The sequence below is a fragment of the Rhinolophus ferrumequinum genome, chromosome 8 (genome assembly GCF_004115265.2).
Source record: "Rhinolophus ferrumequinum isolate MPI-CBG mRhiFer1 chromosome 8, mRhiFer1_v1.p, whole genome shotgun sequence".
NCBI classification, from domain to species: Eukaryota; Metazoa; Chordata; class Mammalia; order Chiroptera; family Rhinolophidae; genus Rhinolophus; species Rhinolophus ferrumequinum.
This window is the reverse complement of record NC_046291.1, coordinates 76,111,779-76,133,423: the sequence shown is the minus strand read 5'-3', so window position 1 is coordinate 76,133,423 and position 21,645 is coordinate 76,111,779. Positions and strand designations below refer to the sequence as shown.

The 21,645-nt window shown below is 36.1% G+C and overlaps 1 protein-coding gene across 1 annotated transcript in view; it reads left to right on the top strand.

The window, feature by feature from the left end:
* ARHGAP15 (Rho GTPase activating protein 15) overlaps positions 1-21,645 on the top strand; it is a 620,743-nt gene that overhangs the window by 16,360 nt on the left and 582,738 nt on the right. Inside the window, 1 exon segment of the mRNA XM_033112294.1 lies at positions 15,408-15,586. Coding sequence (XP_032968185.1) covers positions 15,422-15,586 — 165 coding nt within the window. The 5' untranslated portion in view covers positions 15,408-15,421.

Sequence of the window (21,645 nt, the reverse complement as noted above, 5' to 3'; positions counted from 1 at the left end):
CTGTGTGGGGAAGTATAGTAAGTGTCTGTGGAGAAAAGGAAGAAGGCTCACTCTTTTCTTGCTCATTTGCCGATTTTTCTTGATATGGAAATTTTCTTTCAAGCAGCTCAATATGTCCTCACCAAAAAAAAAAAAAAAAAAAAAAGAATTAATATGCATCACATAATGCAATTCAAAAAATGGTAGGAAGCCATTGACTCTTGGACCTGAAATTAAAATGAAGCAAAGAAAAACTGCAGAGACAAGGAGAGAGAGAGAAAAAAAAAAAAGAATTTTCTTTACCCACCTTTATTTTATATTTAATTTTTGCCTAGGGCAGTTAGGTGGTAACATAGATGATTCATGAGGCAGATATGCTGGAGTCCTAGCAAAATGATACTAGAAGGAAAAATAAGAAAGGAAGTTAAGAGATCCAGGGTCTAGTTTGCTGATCCAGTTAGAGAAGACTGCTTTGTTTTGTTTTTTGTTTTGTTTTGTTTTGTTGTTTTGTTTTGTTTCCCCCCTGGGGAATCCTGCTAAGGATTCCATCTATGGAGGTTGAGTGAATACACCAATGTCAGTCTTAATTCTGAAAGCACTTGGTATTAGGGTACTCAATTAAGGAGAGCAAGGTGTGGCAGTGAGTGGGAAATGACTGACCAAAATTTCAGAAGATAAATCGCTATGGTGTTGCCCTTGGAGAACTAGCTATATCCTACAAGCCAGGGGTCTTTAGATTAGAAGTCTGACTTTAAGAAGGAATTAGCAAAGAGATCATAGTTTCTGGGTAGGAAATCAGCTTGAAAGGAAAACTAGAGACCAGTCAGCATGGGAGATGGGTAGAGTATGTCTTGAAGTAAGGATGGGGAGATGAGATGCCTTGGTTGTTCTGACTTCCCCTGACCCTGATGCACTGTATCCCAGGTCCATTTGGAAACTTTTGTTGTAGAGAAGTAGGAAAGAAACATGGGAATCCGGTGATACTTGGGACCGAGGACCACAACCATTCTAATGTAGTGGAAAACCTGAACTTTTTGGAAATGTTCATAATACTGGGAGAATCAGAGGCAGGAGATTTCAGACAGGCACCAAGTACCTGTAATGTTCTAGATACAACACAGAGCAATGATACTGATAAATATAATGTCTGACTTTAAGGAGCCCGTAGTCAACTTGGGCAGAAGAGACACACAACTTAAATAGAGAACAGAAACAACAGAAGTGAAGATATGATTATCTGCCAACATGTAATAGTAAAGGAGGTCAGAGCAGAGAGGAGGGAAAGAGGAACTTGCATAGCAATAGCAAAGAGCACAGCACAATATCCTCCTCTTGGTAATTTGAGATCATATTGAAAATAATCGTAAGAATACATGAAATAATGTTACTCTTCGATGAGCTGCTCTCTAAAGCAGTGGTACACATGCAGTCTCGTGGTTCTATTCTCCATTTCCAACCAAGCTTGGATCTAATAATAATAAAATATAGAAAATAACATTGAATTGACATGCAGCAGAAACTCTTCTCAACCTACACTTCAGAGGAGCAATGCTTGATTGACACCAGGATTGACAGTCACAAATGTCCCCGTAACAGGCAGGATACCTGTGCAAATCAAGTTGGAAGGGAGAGAGCTTCTGGATCAGAGAGAACTTGCCCTGTTTACAGGATGTAGTTGCTGACAGTTACCATGCATACCTTGATTATTTTGTCCACATCTTATGATTTTTCAAGAGAAGACACATAGATATACACCTTTTCTTTTAAAAATACATAAAAATCCTCATTTTTCAATGGGAAACCGATTCAAAATATTCCAAAACATTGTTCAGGCCCAACAACAGATGTCTGTGGGTTGAATTTGCTTGGCAGTCTGCCGGTTTTCCACCTCTTCTTGGATTTATAGCTGTTCCTAAGAAAGCAGGAGCACAGTGTAATGATTAGAAAGAACTCCAAATAACTTCAGAATACACAATAAATGCTAATAAATGCTTAGTGACTGACTAGCACATTAGATTATTCTATGGGAAAAAAAAGCATCCATTTATATATAGAATTTTTATTTAGGTCCTTGTTTTGTTTGTCTAACTTTCATGACTGGGTTTATTTTTCTAACTTGAAAGAACAAATTTTCTTTTGCTGCCAATCCTCTTCAAAGCATTATTTTTTAACCATTAAAAGATATCTCCAAAAGGTTAACTTTTCTAAATTATAGCAAATATAGTAATGCTTAGTTTGCGTGATATTTTCAGTCACATGACATAGGATATAGACCAGCGCATCTGCACTTGTGTGGATGCATTGTTACAGGGAAGTTAAAACAGAAATTTGTATGCCTTTGGTGGTGATAACAGTAACAACAATTGAAATACACGTGCGAACACACATGAAGGCACACACACACATACACACACATACAGATATGAAATTCACAGATGGGGAAACATAGGCTGGGTGTGGTTGTATAACCTATTTCATCATACATGATGTCTATTAATAGATCAGAATCTCGAAGTCTCAGAAGTCGTCAAGACAAACGCTGTAAGTGAATAAAGAGAGGAGAGAGAAAAAAATTACTGTTCAATAATTTTTAAATTATATAGATAACCCTGATATTCACTTTAAAACTCTAAATATTTATGCATTCTCTTTGACTTCAATGTGACTAAACCCAAATTATATATTTCGCTTTGTGAGGAGCCTAAATTAAGAGAGCAATTTGCCTACGTGACTTCAAATTACAGTAACACTCAATTAACTGGAACCTAGTTAGACAGATAAGGCACATAACCATCTCCTCTACCTCCCGTCTCCTGAGAAGAGCCCTTCCCAACTCTCTTTTGAGGAAAGAGAAGCAAAATGCCAGCTGTTTAAATGGGGATTTAGTCCCCACACACAACTCATGGAGTGAGGTTCCTGACAATGTAGCTGAAGCTCTTCAAGAGACTAAGGCATCTAAAGATCCTTTAGTTAATCAGTTAATCTTTAGTTAACACTTTAAGATATACAATATACAGAGCATATTGAAGGATCTTCAAAGACAAGGACCGAAAAGCTCAGTGAAAAACTTTACATTTAAATGATGGATTGGTATATATGTTTTTTATTACTATTATTTTGATATTCTTGGCTTCATGAAAGGAAACCTCACTGCCCCCAAATTTCAGATTAACTTTGAGTGAAAACAACAGTATTTTGTGGGATGTGTTTTGTTCTCACACCAAAGATCCTTTGATGTTTAACAAGCAAGAGAATTGTTTTGCAAGTTTTTAAATTGATGGTATTTTACTCATAAAGTTCATGATACAAACATTCAAACGCCCGTGCTGAAAGTTGTGTACCATAGACCCTGATTGCCTGTGGTGCGATTCTTTTGGGTTTTTCTTTTATGTAAGAGAATTCATTTTTGCAGCAGTGATTAAGACTGCATGTGTGTTCTAGATAGCGAAACATCATATTTAAGTTAATCTCAAATACTTCCATGTACCCGTGTGCCTATTAATCGATCTTTAAATCTACCTACTTAACTTCCTGCTCTCTTCTCTTCTCACTATTCCCATCGATGATCTGTATCACTCCCCCAACCACCAGTATATTCCAAAGTGAAATTTATTCCCAGGAAACTTAGAACAACAGTATAAACAAATATGAACCTAGTCACAATGGGCTTTAAAAATAAGAAGGTACTATAGTAATTAGTAAAAATTTTTAGAACAATGCAGATATAAAATAATAATAATGTTATATAATTCTATAGACATGTTTCTCATCAAACCTGAATATGCATCTGAATCAATGGGTGATGGCCAAACACGTAGTTCTCAGGCCCCTCCTAGGTCTTGCTGAATGGGAATATCTTTGGAAGGTGCAGTGAAATCTGCATGTTAATAAAGCTCCACACGCTGACCTTTGAGAATCACAGCTCTACAGTGTTCTTCCTCCTCACTACTAGAGCTCTTCGTTCATTTTCAACTAAAGTTATTTCTGACCCTAACTCCCAGGAGAAGTCTTAGCTTATTGCAGGTAATCTTCAACTAATTCCAGTGGAATGAAGTTCTATGAGTTTGATAATGAATTATAAAAAGTGATCAAGCTTTTGGTCTGCACTTGTGATGCACACATATCAAGTGTGTTGCCCCCTTAATTGCGAGTCATGCCTTCATCATTAGGTATTTGTCTTGTCCCAGACCACAACTTTCTCTACTGGTAAACTGGTCATTCATCGCCTCATTCCCTTGCTAGGACTGAAGCCCTACCTCTCTACTGCCAGTCTCCCTTGTGGTTAATTGAGCTAGCTCTGAACTAATTGCCAGTATTCAGAACTCTGACACTTAGCAGCAAACCTCCTAATTGATAACAATCTATAAATCTGAACTTCTGAGTATTGCTACTCTCAGATTACCAATGATTGTTTCTTCCCACTTTTTGGACAAATCTTTCTATTCTATTTAGATCCCCAATTTCCAATGTTTACTAAGACTGTGACCAGAGATTTACGTAATTGTTGGACACACTGTACCTCTTATTAACATTTGTGCATGGGAGAGCTCTCCAGCATCTGTTCACTTTAGATGGAGAGCCAGATTCTGGTCCTTTCTCACCTTGATAAATCATGAGAGATAACAGATCTTTCTAATTAAAATATGTACATATATATACATATGTATATATGTATGTATATAAATATATATATATATGAATTATTCATATAGAAAGAAAGTTATCCCTACCTCATGTCAAATACAGAAATTATTTCCAGAAGAATCACAGTTCTAAAAATAAAAGCCAAAACAACAGATCTTTTTAGAGGAAGACATAGGAATAATCTTTGTTGTCTTGGATTGGGCAAAGGTTTCTTAAGAGCACTAATCATAAAAAGAAATGATAAGTTAGAAATATTAAAATTAAGAATTACTATTAATGAAAAGATGCCATTAAAAATGTAAAAAGCAACCCAAAAGTGGGAAAAGATCATTATTGGAACACATATATTAAAAGTGACTTGTATCCAGAATATAAAAACGACTCCTACAAATCTAAGCAAAAGACAAACAACTTAATAGAAGACCTAACGAAAGTTTTGCACAGGCATTTCACAAAAATTGCATTGCAGTTAATCACACAAATAAAATTTTCAGCGAAATAAGCACAGAAAGTAAAAGTACATCTAGGTTTCCATTTATATAAAGTTCAAAAATAAGCAAAACTAAAAGACAGAGTAATGATGATCCTCGGTGGGTTGGGGTGGATAGTGACTACCAGGGGGCTTTTGGAGTGCTGATAATATTGAGTTTCTTGAGTTAGGTGTGGTTACATGAGTGTGTTACAAATCATTGACCTTATATACAAACAGGGATACAGACAAACACACAAATTATTTAAAATATATTGTATGCATACTTAATTGAGTGGAAGAGAAACTGATTTTTAAACGCATTAAAGGAGAGATATTCTCAAATATTTTAATGGTGTTGTCATTGTCACAACAATGGATTATGACATTACTATCCCATTCTCAGACATGTCCCTTTGGCACTGAAATCCAATCCAATCAATTCAGAATTTGAAGACATGAGCATTAGGGAAAGACTAATTGGATACAATAACAAATTTGCTAAATAAAACAAATGTCAGCCATATTTGACTACTGTCAATTACTGATTCCTGTTAATTACTTTTGAGCACTAATTATACAATATGCAGCTTCTCCATATTTTAATCTGGGCAGGCCAAGATAGAGATAGAGAAAGCCTGGTATACTGCAATCAATGCATGATTAGATTTCATCTGCTTGATAAAAGGGCTTTGCAACTGAGTCACATCCTCTTGGAAATAAATACTATAGAACATGAAATCTCAGGAAACAGGCAATCGCAGGTTGAAGTGTATTCTTTGCACTTGATACTCTTCCAACAAAGATCAGTGAATCAGTCCTGTCCCAGGGAGGGTCTGAGGTTCTGCTTGTTTTTGCCAGTGTTTTCTAATACTGTAGCTGCTGAGCAACATTTTCTGTCACTGATGTTTTCTCCTTAAGTGACATTTCATCATCCAATACCCTAAGATAGTCACCCTGTTTTCCCTTAATTGATGCTTGCATGCAAGAGGCAGAAAATGGCTCAGCATTTCTTGCTAGATTGAGTCAAAACTGACAGAGGAAACAGAAGATTGCATTATTTATGCCCCTTCTGGTTCTCCTATGTATCTAAGGAGATTGCCATTTCATAAAATTTCTTATGCTGCTTAAACATAATTACAATGGCACAGGCATTTTGTTCCTATTTGCTTTTTAATTTTTTACTTCTTACCTGACCACCAGAGGGAAATTCAGAAGCAGTTCCACTAATCTTATTTTTTTCTTCTATGCCCTTAATAAAATGTAATTGCACCCTTGGACCTCTCTTCCTTAAGTGCTTCATTTGTCATTTCTGTGAAGTCTTTACCTACCTTTTCTCTTAATTTGATTGGTAACGAGAAACATTAAATATACACCTGGAGTTCAAAGTGAGGTTTCTAACATTCTAGATAATTTTTTTCCCTGATCACTAGGTGTCTTTAACATTAGATGATTGGTGTTTATGAATAGACGCTGGGATATTTATTCTGATTTAAAGTTAATTAAGAAGCACACCACGAGAATGCTATATTGTTCACTGTGTAGTTTCTGGGGCTGGGGATCCATTCTTTTGGGTCTCTTCACCAAGTCTTTTGGGAGCGGATTATGCCTTAAACAAAGTCATCAAAATTTCCCAGGATTTTTAAGACAGAACCCAATTCTTCAATAGGAACTGTGTGGTACTCCTACTCTAGTCCTATCTATCTCTGCCTGGCTTTCCCACCTAACCACTCATACTCTAACATTTGTTGTGGATGCTCACTCCTCTTTTACGTAAATCTTTTGATCTCAGCTGCACTACTCTTAATATCCTTTCTCTGCCTTTGGAGTCCTATTTATCATACAACATCACAGTCAGATGTCACCTTTACCTTGAAATTGTCCTCAGTCCCATCCTCCGTTTCACTCTTGTCAAACTCCAAGGTAGATAAGCATGCTCATGTCTAACTCAACCCCAGGTTCTTAATACATTTTTACAGAAATAGTGGAACCTAGCAAGTCTATGGATCAGAGTGGAAGCTTAATAGAAATTTGAAATATAAAATCAGTTGCTTTGCTCCAAATAGGTTGGAGACTAAAAGGCTAAGGTGTCCAGGGGATGAGAAATGGCAACAGGAGACCAAGATCTCAGAAAAGATCAAGGTTGCTTACCAGACAATTTTTTCCAGGACTTATTCTACTCAAAACATATTTTACTTGTCATTTTCACCATTTAGGATGCCCACGTGCAATGACCATAACTGTATTTCAATTTATCCATGAAGCTGACTTGCCAGACTTTGTCGGTAACTGCAGCATATTGTCCAGATTCCCTGATGTAAGTTAAATAAATGCAAAACCTTATTATCGCATTCCCCATATATAACACCTGCCCAGTCGAAGACAATGTTACCCAATGGGGTGTCTATGGTCAAATTCCTTTCCTGTGATCTTCCTTTCTCATTATATTTGACATTTTTGAAACTGAGTTTATTGCACTCTCTCTGCTTATGGATGTGGTCTGGGGAAATTAGACTTAATAGAGACGTAGAAGCCACAGGGAAAAAAGAAAAGGAAAGTGAACTGGAAGGAAACTGAAATTAAAATGTTATTTTGGTAAATGGCTGCTGTGGTGAAGACGACAAACAATTGCAATGCAAGTTAATCACTGACCTGTCAGTAAAGTGTAGCATGAAGGTTGTGCCACACATTACTGGAGCTACCAGGGCCACAAGTCATTTCCACAGGGGAACAAACTGACTATGCTCTACCACAGATCAACATAAGATCTTTCCAGAGGATAGAAATGAATTTCTCAGAGAAGTAATATTTGTCTGCGGGGTTGCCATGAGCTCTTAGCAGACTTGGAGAAAGAGTTCTTCCCACGTATTCCAGGAAAGGAAGGGGGTCATATCGCCACAGAGGGTTCCTGTGTGTTTAAGCAGAAGGGACCCAAGGGGATTGGAGTGACCAGACAGCTCACTTGTCACACAGTGAAAACCCAGACTAACAGACATTGAATAGGATTTTCCTGGGGTAAACTCAATGCTTGCCTCTGAGATGGTTTTCCTTAAAAATCCTCAGTGGTAATCCATGTCAGGCAAGAGAAACCTTCTTTTAGAGAAATAATATAAAGAACCTAAAGAATTTGAAACTCCAGGGAGACATTCTTTATTGTAAGAACAAGTAGTTCTGCTAAATTCTAAGATGATAAGTGTTTTGTTGTTGTTGTTGTTTTGTTTGTTTGTTTTAGTGAGAAAAAACAAAAGGGTTATTCTGAAATATAAATATGGTATTCTTTATAGTTTTGAAAATTCATATGAATCTCCAAGTATATTTTAATATTAGCCTCAGAAAGTATGAAATGCACTGATTTTTTTCTGCTTCTAACTGATCTTGAAATATCCATAGTTTATTTGAAAGACTGGTCAGGGTGAGTTATACATAGTTTTTAAAATAAGAATTAAACTTGGTCAAAGAAATGTTCCTACTGGTAATGCTTTGCTAGGCTATGCTCACTGGCATTAAAATTTTTCCGTATTTTTTTCTATTTATATGTTCAACAAACATTTATCAAGTCTCTGTTTTTTTGTTCAGGAAGCATAGTAATATTTATAAATGATTAAATAGAAAGACTTACACAATATGTATCTAACATGGCTGCCCTATGATCATTTTCTCTCCCTGTCAAATTTCCTTTAGAATTCTTGTTACCTTATTTCTCCCTACAGTTTCCAATTGGCTAGAGGAGAGGAGGCTACGACTTCAGCAAGGATGTTTCAGGATGTAGGCCGTGGGCTCTGTCCTGGATTGCTTAGAACAGGCTGTGGTGACTTGGCGAAGCTTCTCAGTATCTCTGAGCTTCAATTTTTTTCTCTCTTCTGCAGCATGGAGATATATCATAGTGCCTATTTAATGTCTCCTAGCTCAAAAAATTTGTGATATACTCTTAATGCTGGTGATGGGAAAGAGATGTCACAAATACACTTTCTAACTCAAAAGGGCAATCTGCTGAGCCTTAATGTAATTACCAGAGTGCAACAAATAATTGACAGGATAGCTATGAAATTTATGACTAGACAAAATATCACATTCACTCCTATTTGGGTATTTGCAGTGAGAGTGGAGAGTGGGAGAATCAGGCCCAACAAAACTGGCCTACTGAGCCGAGCCAGAGTTTGTGTGGCTCTTCTGATGTGCATTGTCATCACTGTTTCCTGTTTTTAAAACACTATTGAAAGTGGAACTAGTGCAATATCAGAAGCTATTCTTGCTCTTCTCTTGGTACACATAAAATCAGGAAGTCTAAAGAAATTGTGAAGCCAGTCTTAAGTGATTTACATTTTAATTTCTAACTCAAGGGTATTTACTGGGCGAGTTTTATAAAATCAATGGATATTTTAGACACATGCAAAATTAACTAATTCTTCAACATTTTCATTAGTCATTCACCAAAGCTCTGTGTGCCTCTTGTAAGAACATAAATGAGTAAGGCATCAATGTTTTCTGTAATAAAATTAATAATGATGATCATGATGATCATGACCAGATGATATATTTAGAAAGAAAGAAGAAGGGAAAGAAGAAGGAAAAATGCTGCATGGGCATGTAGATCACATGAAACTTAAAGTTGATATGACTTAGAGTTAGCAAAATGCTTGATGTTACTAAGTTGCATAGAAATACACATCGATGAATATTGATTTTGCAATCTATTCCACCAAATCTAGAAAGTTGAAGGTCAATGAAAAATGAAACCATGGGTGGAATAACAGAATATGATTTCAAACCCTTGTGAATATTCCTGGAAGGATAACACAGAAAAACTCACAAATTGGGGTTCTGCATTGCCTTTCTGCATACATCCTGATACGTAGGTGCCTGGAAGCACATCCACTCCCTGATGCTGGCAGCCTAGTCATGGTGGATTCTGTGGTGTGAGGGTTTCTTTTGACTCAAGGTTGGGCAGGCTTTATAATGGAGTTTGTTCCTCTAGAAACTTCTTTCATAAATATTCAAAAATAAGACCACCATGGTGAGGCCATCATATTGCACAACTCCAAGAGGCCCCATTTACTAGAATGCAGTGCTAATTAATATCCTGCTCCTAGCCACACATGCTACTTTTCCCCTAAATTTACTTAAGGTCATACATGGACTGATCAAAGCTCTTCTACTGCAAGATAATTCTCCCACGTGGCCAGACGACATTCCAGTTTGAGATCAGGTAAAAACTTCCCTGAGAAGTTAAAGGGAAGTCAGGCTAATCATTTGTGACATTTTGTCAATTAGTTTAATCATTCCCCTCCCATATAGAACTAAGTGATTCACAGAGAGAATGGGTAGGGATGTAGGTAAGGAAGAATGAATGATGGAATTTCAGAAGCGTTGATTCTGTGGATGAGATGAGGCCTGAGTAGGTGCTGCAGTAAGTACTTTCTCATCCAAAATATAAAAAGAATCAGAGGTGCCTGGTAGAAGAAAAACAGTGTTAGGCTGTAGGTGAAGGGAAATGGGAAATTGAAAGATGGTGAGGACAAAGGGCTGCAAGTGGGATCCAAATACAGATTGCAAAATTTGGCCTAGAAACAGACTCATCGACTTGCTACCGCGTTTCCCCAAAAGTAAGACCTAACCAGAAAATAAGCCTTAGCATGATTTTTCAGGATGCTCGTAATATAAAATAAGCGCTACCATATTTCCCTGAAAATAAGAGCAGGTCTTACATTAACTTTTGTTCCAAAAGACACTTTAGGGCTTCTTTTATGTTACGAGCATCCTGAAAAATCATGCTACTGCTTCTTTTCCGGTTAGGTCTTATTTTCAGGGAAACACAGTATGAGAAGTTCCTAATGGGATGGAAGAGAATAAATCATCTCTGAAGCCACAAAGACAGCAGTTACAAGTTCCCCAGCCACTACTAGCACAGCTGTCATTTCAGTCCATCAGGTTTCCTTCCTCCTCAATCCTCCTCTTTCCTTCTGCACGCCCTCGGTCCTGCAGGGGGCTCCTGCTTCTCTCTGTCTTGCACTCAATTCATACATACAAGACATTTGGATATTATACCAAGGAAAGTCCTCTGCCCACATTCTGTCCCTCAGAATGTCTAGAATACCAGTCCCTTCCAGCACTCGTTGGATTACAAGAGATGGGGCTCTCAGTCAGTGCTTCGGCCCAAGGAGAGACTAGCAAGATGAACAGAATCACCCACACTAATGTTAAATGCCATTTTCTTTATGAAACCTATCATTTCTCTTTCCTTTGGACTTCCCTGGTACTACATTTTTCCTTCATAACCCATTTCCACGTCTACGTTACAATCTCACAGTTACTGTCCTTTGCATTGCCTGAAGTGCCCCATCTGCTCCGACTTAGGTCCAGCGTGGGCTGATCTCTTTGGCGGATTTTCTCCATCTCCCTGAGCTTGATGCCATTGCTTCTCTCTCCACATGAGCACAACTTTATTCTCATTTCATTATGAATTGTTTCTTTATCACCCTCACAAACTGTAAGATACTTGGTTACAAAACAAACAAACAAACAAAAATGAGTATATCCAGCCTCTAATATCGTGCCTGCAGCTTAAGAGAATCTCAACAAATATTGAATGGATAATTTATATTCTGCTGGTAGGAATCTTTAAGAAGTTTTGCATCGTTTTCTGTATTCTTCTGAGAGCAATGTAGTGCTCTGCAAAATTAGAAACCACCAAATCTTGGCAAATATGAGAATAACTATAAGATAGTATCAAGCGAATGCCATTATAGAACAAAAGACAAGGGAAGCTGAATAAAGAGAAAAAAAGAGTGCAGTGTGGTATCAACAAACTGTGAGGAAGGAACTGATGGGAAAGAAAGGGATGGCTAGAGGAGAGAAAGAGTGAGGAAAGAAAAATAACCTTAACACTGTGGTAGATCAACCTAACAGAAAGATCTAAACAAGGAAGATTTTGATAATGGTTTCTGCAGCTTGTCCCCAAGAAAACAGGTGGGGAAGCCAGATAAGAGGCTTTTTAAGTAATCCAGCCTTTTGACAGCAACACATCATGTGGCAAATTATGGGTTGATTGTGAAATCAACACAATAATGCAAATGTTGATTTGACAATGAAATTTGTGCTTACTCTGAGGAAGCAACATATCCTATAAATGGCACATGGCAGGGCTATGTAAATTCAGTGGCTTCATGTTCTTGGTCAGAAGATTGTGGCTTTAGCCTGAGTGATTTCCCTCACCAATATTACAAATACAGCATCCTTTGCAAATACAGCATGAGTAATCGGGAAGATCTAGCATTGAATGCACTCAGAGGAGAACCTGGATTTTTCTAGAAAAATATGTATATGTTTAATCATAGATTAAGCCCACCTCCCACCAAATCCCTTGGGCATCAATTCATGGCAAAGCATTTACATTGTTGCTTATCTGCCTAAAACTACTGAGCTCTAAATCTGTAGTAATACTTCTTGAGCTCCCAGACTTTAAGCGCATCAGTATCAGAAGTGGAAAGGGCCCTACAGATCATAGCAGTCCTCTTGGCGTCCCCTGCCCCCTCACTATCACTTTTTTCCAATGATGAAACAGAGGACCATTGATTTGTAGACTATCACAAAAAGTGATCATTCAAGACAGTGCTGCCACTAGAAGTCACGATGGGCTCTTTTTATGCAGGCAGTCTAATTACCATGAATCCAAGGCCTCCATTACAATGGCAATCCCTAGATTTTCATTCCTTCATTCATTCTTATTTCAATTCACCAAAATATACCCTGAAAAAAACTCATGCTTTTAGTAGTAGCATTTTCAGAAGTCAAACATTCATCAATTTGTTTTGTTATTTGGAAATGTTTTTTACTTGGCTAAGACAAATTAATGGCCTCAAAAATAGATTATACACAGAATAAAACCAAAAACTTATTATCATGTACTGGAGTATATGCAGAAATAACTATATCATCTGCATGTGATTGCATTTACTTTTACAAAAACAGTTTTATTTATATACATATATATATATATATATATATATATACACACACACACACACACATATATGTATGTGTGTATATATATGTGTGTATATACATACATATATACATATATATGATAATAGAGTAATATATATATTACTCTATTATCTTATGCTAGTTAGATATAGCAGTAAGATCCCTTATGCCTACACTATGGGCCAGATTTGATACATTTTAAAACTATTCTTATAAAAGTGGCTGTCATATTTCTATGGAATATTGAGATAAGATCTTCTTTTATTTAAATTATTATTTTAAGTCTTACTGAAAGAGCTCTTATTCTCAGATAAATTTTTATAATACATATGTAGAAACATAAAAATGAAAATATGAGCAAAACAAGTCTGTTAAGGAATTCTTAAAACAACTTTTCTGTAAACAGCTTCATGAGGTGTAACTGAAGTACAGTAAAGTGCAAATATTTAGTCTACAATTTGATTATTTAAAAAATATATATACCACTGCAGTTCAACCATCATCACAATCAATATAACAAACATATCTCTCACCCTCCAAAATTTTCTTGTATCTAATGTAATCCATTCCTCCATTCACTCTATCCCTAGCAACCGCTGATTGGCTTTCTGGCACTATATGTTACTTTGCATTTTCTAGAATATTATACAAGTGAAATGATAAGTACCCAATAAGTACTTTTTTCTTTTTCTTTTCTTAGTCTGGCTCCTTTCACTTGGCACAATGAGTTTATCCATGCAATTGTATGCATCAATAGTCCATTTCTTTTTATTGAGCAATATTTCATACTGTAGATAAAATAGAATTTGTCCATCTATTGACCTGATGGACATCTGAGTCTCATTTTATTTTTCAGAATAAAACACATACTGATTTATTTGTTTCTGGCCAGTGTCCTTATGAAAATTAATATAATTTCTCTGATCCTCATTTTTCTCCTCTATAAACTTAAGAGTTTAATGTCTGTCTCACAGGAGTTTTGCAAGGATTAAACTACCGAACGCATTGCCTGACACATAGTAAATATTTAGTAAATATTAACTTCTGTTCTAAGTTATCGCTCAATTATTTTACTGGCATCAGTTATGAGGTAACACTTTTCCTCCTATTAAACGCTTTCATTCTTTCCTAATCATTTTTGTGTCCACTTAACTTGAATATTACCATTATTCTAGCCCCATTGTCTGACAAACATAGGGTTTCCAATGCAGTTGGCTCCTTAAAATATAATCCTTCTTTAGGATTCTATATTGGCTTCTATAACTAACTGGTGACAATTTTTTCTAACGTTTACATACATGCCCAGGCTAGTTATGAAATGTCTATATAGGTGAAATATGGAGACAACAATCAGTCCAAATGGGGATCTGTTTCTAGAAGCTTAGAAGCTGTGTTTGCGTTGCAAATGTTCTATTTTAAATGAGATGACATGTTCATCTATGGGGTTTGTGGGGAGGAACAGTTGAAAAGGATTATGGCTTTGGGGAAGCAATTAAAGCCCCCCCCCCCTCCAGTCTACCCATTGATGCTGCCAGTTTACTTCTCTTCATTTTCTTTTCCTGAATTATTGTTTCTTCACTCTCTCCTTTGAAATGTGCCCCTACTGAATTTTGCCTGCCTAAATCAGACTTCTTCCATTCAAATATAAACAAACAAACCATGTTGATTTTCTCTTTCTTCATAAACATTATGTCCACTAAGCTATTAAATTAGTTCAGTTGGCAGATGGTGATGGACAAAAGAAGTTTAATCCCTTCCGTGGATATTAGGAGTGGGAGACGGGGGCTGGGGCTGAGCACTATGCTAATAAGGCCAAGCCAATATATTGGATAGTCAGTGGGACTGGGCTGGTTTGCTCTTATGCCAATTCTACTCACTTAAATTTGACTTTATTGACGTGGGTTTTTGTTCACCAAAAAAGAGTGGTCATGTGTGGAGGTGGGGTGGGATGGGATGGGTAATAGCTCAGTGACACTGTGAATGAAAAGATCATAAACTCTAGAGGTGATTAGTTGGCAACATCATTTCTGTACAAGGAAGGTTGTATTATAGTCATTAGTTCCTTCATGGAATTAGGAACTACACAGAGTAGGGGTATGCTGCCTATGAACTTTGAAGTCCTCTGGCATGTATACTTCTGTCCACATAAAGACATCCACATAATTTAAGTGATTAAAACAACTACAAATGCATGACGTTTTCTTCTCAAAGAGGCAGAGACTATTTACTTCATTTTTGTAATGTACTGACTAATAGTGATGTGTACTCCACCAAAAGTTTTTCATGAAAAAGTACATATTTAGAATAATATAATGCTTTTATATTTTACCAGGATATCACTGTAATATGCAGAAATCTACGAATTCAGATACCTCTGTGGAAACACTGAGTCCTACTCGCCAAGGTACCGGAGCTGTGCAGATGAGAATCAAAAATGCCAACAGCCACCATGACAGGCTGAGCCAAAGTAAATCCATGATCCTTACTGATGTTGGGAAGGTCACTGAACCTGTAAGTCAAATACTTCTAAATATATCAAGTTCGCCTATACAGAATTTTGTTTAAAAAAAAAAAATTAGCCTTGTTTTGTTTTTCTAACGTGCATTAGAAAACTGTTTTTGTAATGTATTTTATCTTGCTTACTTATAGTCATAATAATACACCAGTTCTGAGAGAAGAGATGGACTAAATCCAGAGTGATAAAGTGAATTTGGAGCTAGACCGAAGAGCACCTTTGACTCATTTTAAGGGCCTCCACTATCATGCTTCAGTGTCATAAAAATAATGAGGTTATGCTAGCATGTGGTGTTTGTACTTCCAAATACAGTACATCACTTTGAAAAGCCAGAGGCTAAATTTAGCTAAGAATGAACTGAGATTAAAAAAAAAAAAAAAAAAAAAAAAAAGTCTTTAAAAAAGAAATGTGAAAATCTCTTTCTTAAAATCTCCCGGCAAAATATGATATTAGAAATTAGGATTTCATTTGGAATGAACATAAACGATTGAAATGGTGTGGCGATATAAGGTTTGGAGAGGAAGCCATTTTGTCTCGATAATGTGTCATTAGGAAGATTTGAAATAAAATAGTTAGGGATGAACTCTACTGCCAATTGTGTCCCTGCCCCTGCACGCATCCTGAGCCACTAAACACACTGATTGTGATGAGTCTCTTTTGGTTAATTTTCTTCCATAATGGTGGTAACTTGCAGCTGAGGCCATAGGATGTTACAAAATTATTTATGCAATGTTAGCCACTCTTTTGGACCCTAGATCTATTTTGTTTCTCACAGTGTGAGCAAGAGCGAGAAATAGGTTAGCTGGGGACAGGCTGCAAGTCCCAATCACCCTGCAGAAACATGTGAGCTATTAATTGTGTGTTCTGTTAATATTGTAGAGGCCTATGAAATATTCAGCTCCCTAACTGAGTTATTAAATGAGATAAACTTGCTGAGTAGCATGTTACTGATTATATTTATTCCTGTTTTCTTTCACTCAAATTTCAAGTGCAAAATTAACACACAACAATCTCAGGAGCCTGAGAAATATATGATTTTAATCATTCTTTTTTCAGGTATTATAGGCAAATTTAGCATGAGGAAGCCCAGTGATCATATTTTGGGAGTGAAAAATACATCCTAAGATAAGGTGTCCAGAGATGCATTTTTCTTTATTTACTTTTTCATTTAAAAGGATTGTCTACTGGGAGGCACAACACTGCCAGCCACACTCTGCTTTTAAACTAGCTAAAATGTTCCTCAACTGTGAACTTGAGACAGTGGTTAGAGTAAATTATTGGAATCTCTATAATGTATTATCAGTAAGAACTGTACCTTTGAAAAAGTTTAGAAGTTAAGTATATTTAATGATGCCTAACATATTTTATTGGCTGTGTTTAACAAAAGGCACTATGCCGCAGTTGTTTTTGACAAGCATGAAAACATCACAGCATGAGACTGCAAAAGGAATTATGGAGAGAAATTACAAGTGATCCATCTCTCAATGAATTATCCACCTCAATAGCCCGCAGAACTCAGCTACCAATTAACACCTACTTTATTACATGTTGGGATGTACTTAATAACTTTCATGTGTTTATGCACTATTACCTTGACTGATGCCTCTTGTACAATTAGGCATAATTGGCATATCAATATGCAAAAGTTAAAAGGATTAACCCTCTTAAAACTAATGAGCATTTCTGTATCCAGCTGCTAAATGAGACAAAATTAGCATTTTTCACTTTTGGGCAGGATTTTATCATGCAGTTTCTCATTGTTGATATTACCTTGTTACATAACTTTAGTTTGGGGGGTTATATTCTGGCCTGCTAGAGAATAAGAGTTTTCCAAAGTTAAATTAGCTATAATCACCCCAGCTTTTGTTTCCCCATTCTTAGCCTGGGCAATATGTGTTCCTCGACAAGGAACAAAAATAAAAGTTACTTTTGGTTATGTGTGCTCAGTGCATAATTATATAAAAAGGGTATTTCAGTGAGGATATGTCATTTCACTGAGAAAACTTGGCTCAGAGATACTGTATTGAAAGCTTGCCATGGCACTAATTTTCTTTCTGTCTCAGTTCTTTTCATCTCTTTTTTCCATGCACAATTTTCTGACTAGATACTGACAGAATGTAAAGTATTTTGGCATATTTATTCAAACAAGCCTGTTAAAGATATCTGCTCAAACTAAACTAAGGACTTGATTTTTCAGAAGTTGGAGGTGGGGTGAGGTCAAGGGGGACATTTTGAACTTAAGAGAAGACAGAGATGTGTTCTAAAAAAGAGTGTACAGGCTCACATGTATGGTTTGTTGTAACAGAGACACACATATTTAATCTGTACAGAAAAAAATTGAGAGTACTTAAGGACTATATATATATATGTTATGCATCCTATTTAATATGCATGATATATATATATATATATACACACATATATATACATATACACTACTTGTTCATTGGCATAACAATTATGCAAATCTAATATGGACTTATTGGAGTATATAATAACACAAGAATCTGATATTACATTCATAAAGATTTAACATCACAAAAAAACATAAAAATGTTCAAGGGTCAAATTAATTATACAATTTTCTCATTAATTCATGAATTCCACTTTTTATTTTGTTCAGTTAAAAATATGTCTAATATAACTGTGAACTCAGAACACAATATATACGTCATAAAAGCCTATATTTTGAGTAAATTAAATCGAGGAGCATGTAGTTTGAAATGCCGATATAAACATTTATTCAACCCTAAGCCTTGCAAACACAAATGAATTTACTTGTTAAATTAAAAGTTTTGATTACCTAAGTGCTGCAGGGAAGCATTTCAGTAAAACAGGTATCGATACTCCATTAGTATTTTATTGGTGGTATTCATCATTTTCTTTTAACACCAAATAATCATTTTTATGTGGTTAATAAGATCAATGCCTTTTCAAAATTCAAAGAGACCACTTTGCTACCTGGGAATTGGAGAAGTGGGAAGCTTGGACATGGAAAGACTCGGTTAGCATGGAAATTGCCTATCTGAGAGAGAACTGGAGACCTCTGATTAGTGAGCGGGGGAAGGAGTGGTCTTTGGCCTCAGTGAGGTTTTTTTGTTTGTTTGTTTGTTTGTTTTTGTCTTATCCTGAGCACCGGAGTGAGTGAGCCCTTTTAAAGGTGGACTGCTTATTTACCCGAATGTGCTAAACACAGAAGGAGACGACTTAGTGAGCGTAAATGGGGACAAGTGAAGTGTGTCTCTTTAAGGGCTAAAAAGGCTAATGTGCACTCCAGCAAGTAGCTAATGCAAAAGGTTTAACATGGCTTTGATGTTATTTATAAGAGGGATGCTCCAGCCTAGTAGACAGTTTAGAATAGATATTAATGAAGAGTTTAAATAGCCCAAGTCAGGAAACTGCAGACATAGGATTTGCAGGAGCAGTTTCGGCATTTAATGCTGGTATCTTAAGCAGCAACATCTATGACTATTCACCATTTCCATCTTGTAAACCCCGCAGAAGTGCATTACTTCATTCATGGCCATTATGGACAGGGAAATATCTTTTTATTAATGTTCAGATAAAGACTTATCTTGAACCATTCCTAAATGTTAACACACAAGACTCCTTTTGCTTCTGCTAACAGTCTGTGTTCGTTCATTTTTATTTTTAATATGTTATAAGAAAAAAGAGGAAACAATTTTCTTTTGTTTCTTACTTCTGTGATTATAGGATAGTTGCCAAAGTTGTGGCTAGCCAAAAAGACAGACATAAAAATTGCTACTAAAAATATAAGCCTTCTGTTTAGCAGAGTTTTAGAGAGATATTATGAGGCTGTAGGACTTGTCCATGTTTACTTCAAATCAAGCTTATAGTTAGGTTTGAGGCTTTGTTTGTACAAATTGTCCTGAAGTGGATCCTGATATTTAATTAAAATGACACTAAATCACATTGAATTGATAAGACTTGGCATCTCAAACAAAGGTAATTGCCCGTATTGGTTTTGTGCAAAAATAGCGCTGCTTGGAAAATGTGCAGCCAACACAGACTGTCAACTCCATTTATAGATCAATATGTGAAAACCATTGATCAGGCAGACATGTATAACAGTAACACTTTGCATTTATTTGTTGTTTATATACCACATTAAGGCTTACAGGATTATAGGCTTCCTAAATATTTTGACTTCCTCATAAATATATGATCTGTTGCATGTTAATTAAATGAGAGTCTGCAGCCATTTCTAAAATTGTTTTTAGTTTGATGATTTCCTTTTATTGCTGTGGATCGTATGATCTGAAAATGGATTAGTTTCCTTCTGCATAAAGATTATTAAAGCTTATTTTAATGTGTCCTATTTAGTGTAAGATGTGGCTGCCTTTTTGCTTTGAAAAATATAGATACAGACAATTATTTTCTCTTAGCGAGTGGCTGGTCTTTTTTTATTAACTGAGCATTCTCAGCGCTCAGGGTAGAATTATTTCCTGAAATATTTTGCACACCCTGTAGATAACAGGTCTTCTTGATTTCGCCTGATAGAATTTGTTTTCTTTTTTTTTTTCTTTTTATCTAGCTCTGTAGTACAGGCTTCTGATCAAACATTATGTACAAAATAAACTGATCATCTCAATTAAATTCTAGACACACGCAAATAAGAGTTTTATTTTTCTGATTCAAGAACAAGCCTTATGAGCTGTTCTTACACACTGCATTCTGCAGTTAAATCTTTCTTATCTCATCAATGTCAGGACAGTGTTTTGTTCCTAATCTTTATTGGGCTATTGTGGATGACATTTGTAAGCCATTTTGGTTTATAAGGAAAAGCTGGAGGACAGTGGAGTGAGACTCTCCGTAGATCCAAGCCTCAGATATGCCTACGCAATAATGTGTCTTCCACTGCAATTTTCTTTGCCACTGAGAGGTCAATTTTGTTGAGAAATCTTTTTATATCCCTGTATACATCAGGAGGGCTGCTTTCAACAAAATACTTGGCTTTATATATGATATTAAAACAGTAACAGGAGAAACAAGATTTCAGAAACAGCAAAACAAATATAAAAAATTATGAAATTCAGAGGTTATCTAAGGTGGCTAGTTTGCTGTAGAGCAGACAAAAAAGTTTATTAGCCTGAATTTTGACTTTTTCATAATATGCCCTGTGGGGGCAAAAAGAATCAAAAACCACCAGAGATTTCTTTTCTTGTCTTTTCTTGTCTTTCTTTTCTTGTCTTTCTTTTCTTTTCATGCCATCCCATGTCATCTCATGCTGTGAAAATCTTTAACTCTGTTTACCAAGCACAAATTGGACTTGCAAAAGGTACAGAAAGTTTACAACAACACCAGTGTTCCTGCTTCAAAGAACGAACCTGGACTTTTGAATTCACATACGTGGTTGTGTTGTTTCCATTTTAACTTGCGCATAGCTAAAATTGTTTATAATCTCCTACTGATTGAACACGGAGCTGAATGTACATGAGATACACTTTTTTTTTTAAAGTTAGTCCTCTGATTACTAATTTGAATCCAAAACTCTAACCTTGTTAGCATCTGGACTTATTTCCATAATAACAACCCCTTCAGAACCTACAAAGTAATGAATAATTGACAACAAATGAAATGTTTTGATAGTTGTCGGCACAAAGCATGTTTAATGTTTTGTGTTGCTTCCTAGCTAATTATGTAGATGACACATTTGTCAGACCTTGACTGCCATTAGAAACGTGTTTCCAGAGGGGAGAAAAACAGGCTATTCATAGAGTAATTAACTAGAATGCTCAATGACCTGTGAGAGATTCAAATCGCTGCCAGTTCAGACATTGTTTTGTTACAGAAGCAGAGGGGTAATTAAAATTCCAAATTACAGTCCTATGATGGAGCATTTGTTTGTTGACAGTATACTCTTACTCTAGTTTGTTAATTCTTTTTTAAATTGCTTCTAATCCATTTTATAGCTTTAGGAGTTCTGTCTTTGAATTTACTGACAACTAATATTATGGTAAATTGTACTTCAGTGGAGTACTGAGTGCCTCACGGTTTCAAGGCAGCGCAAGGTGGGTGGGATAACATAGCTCCT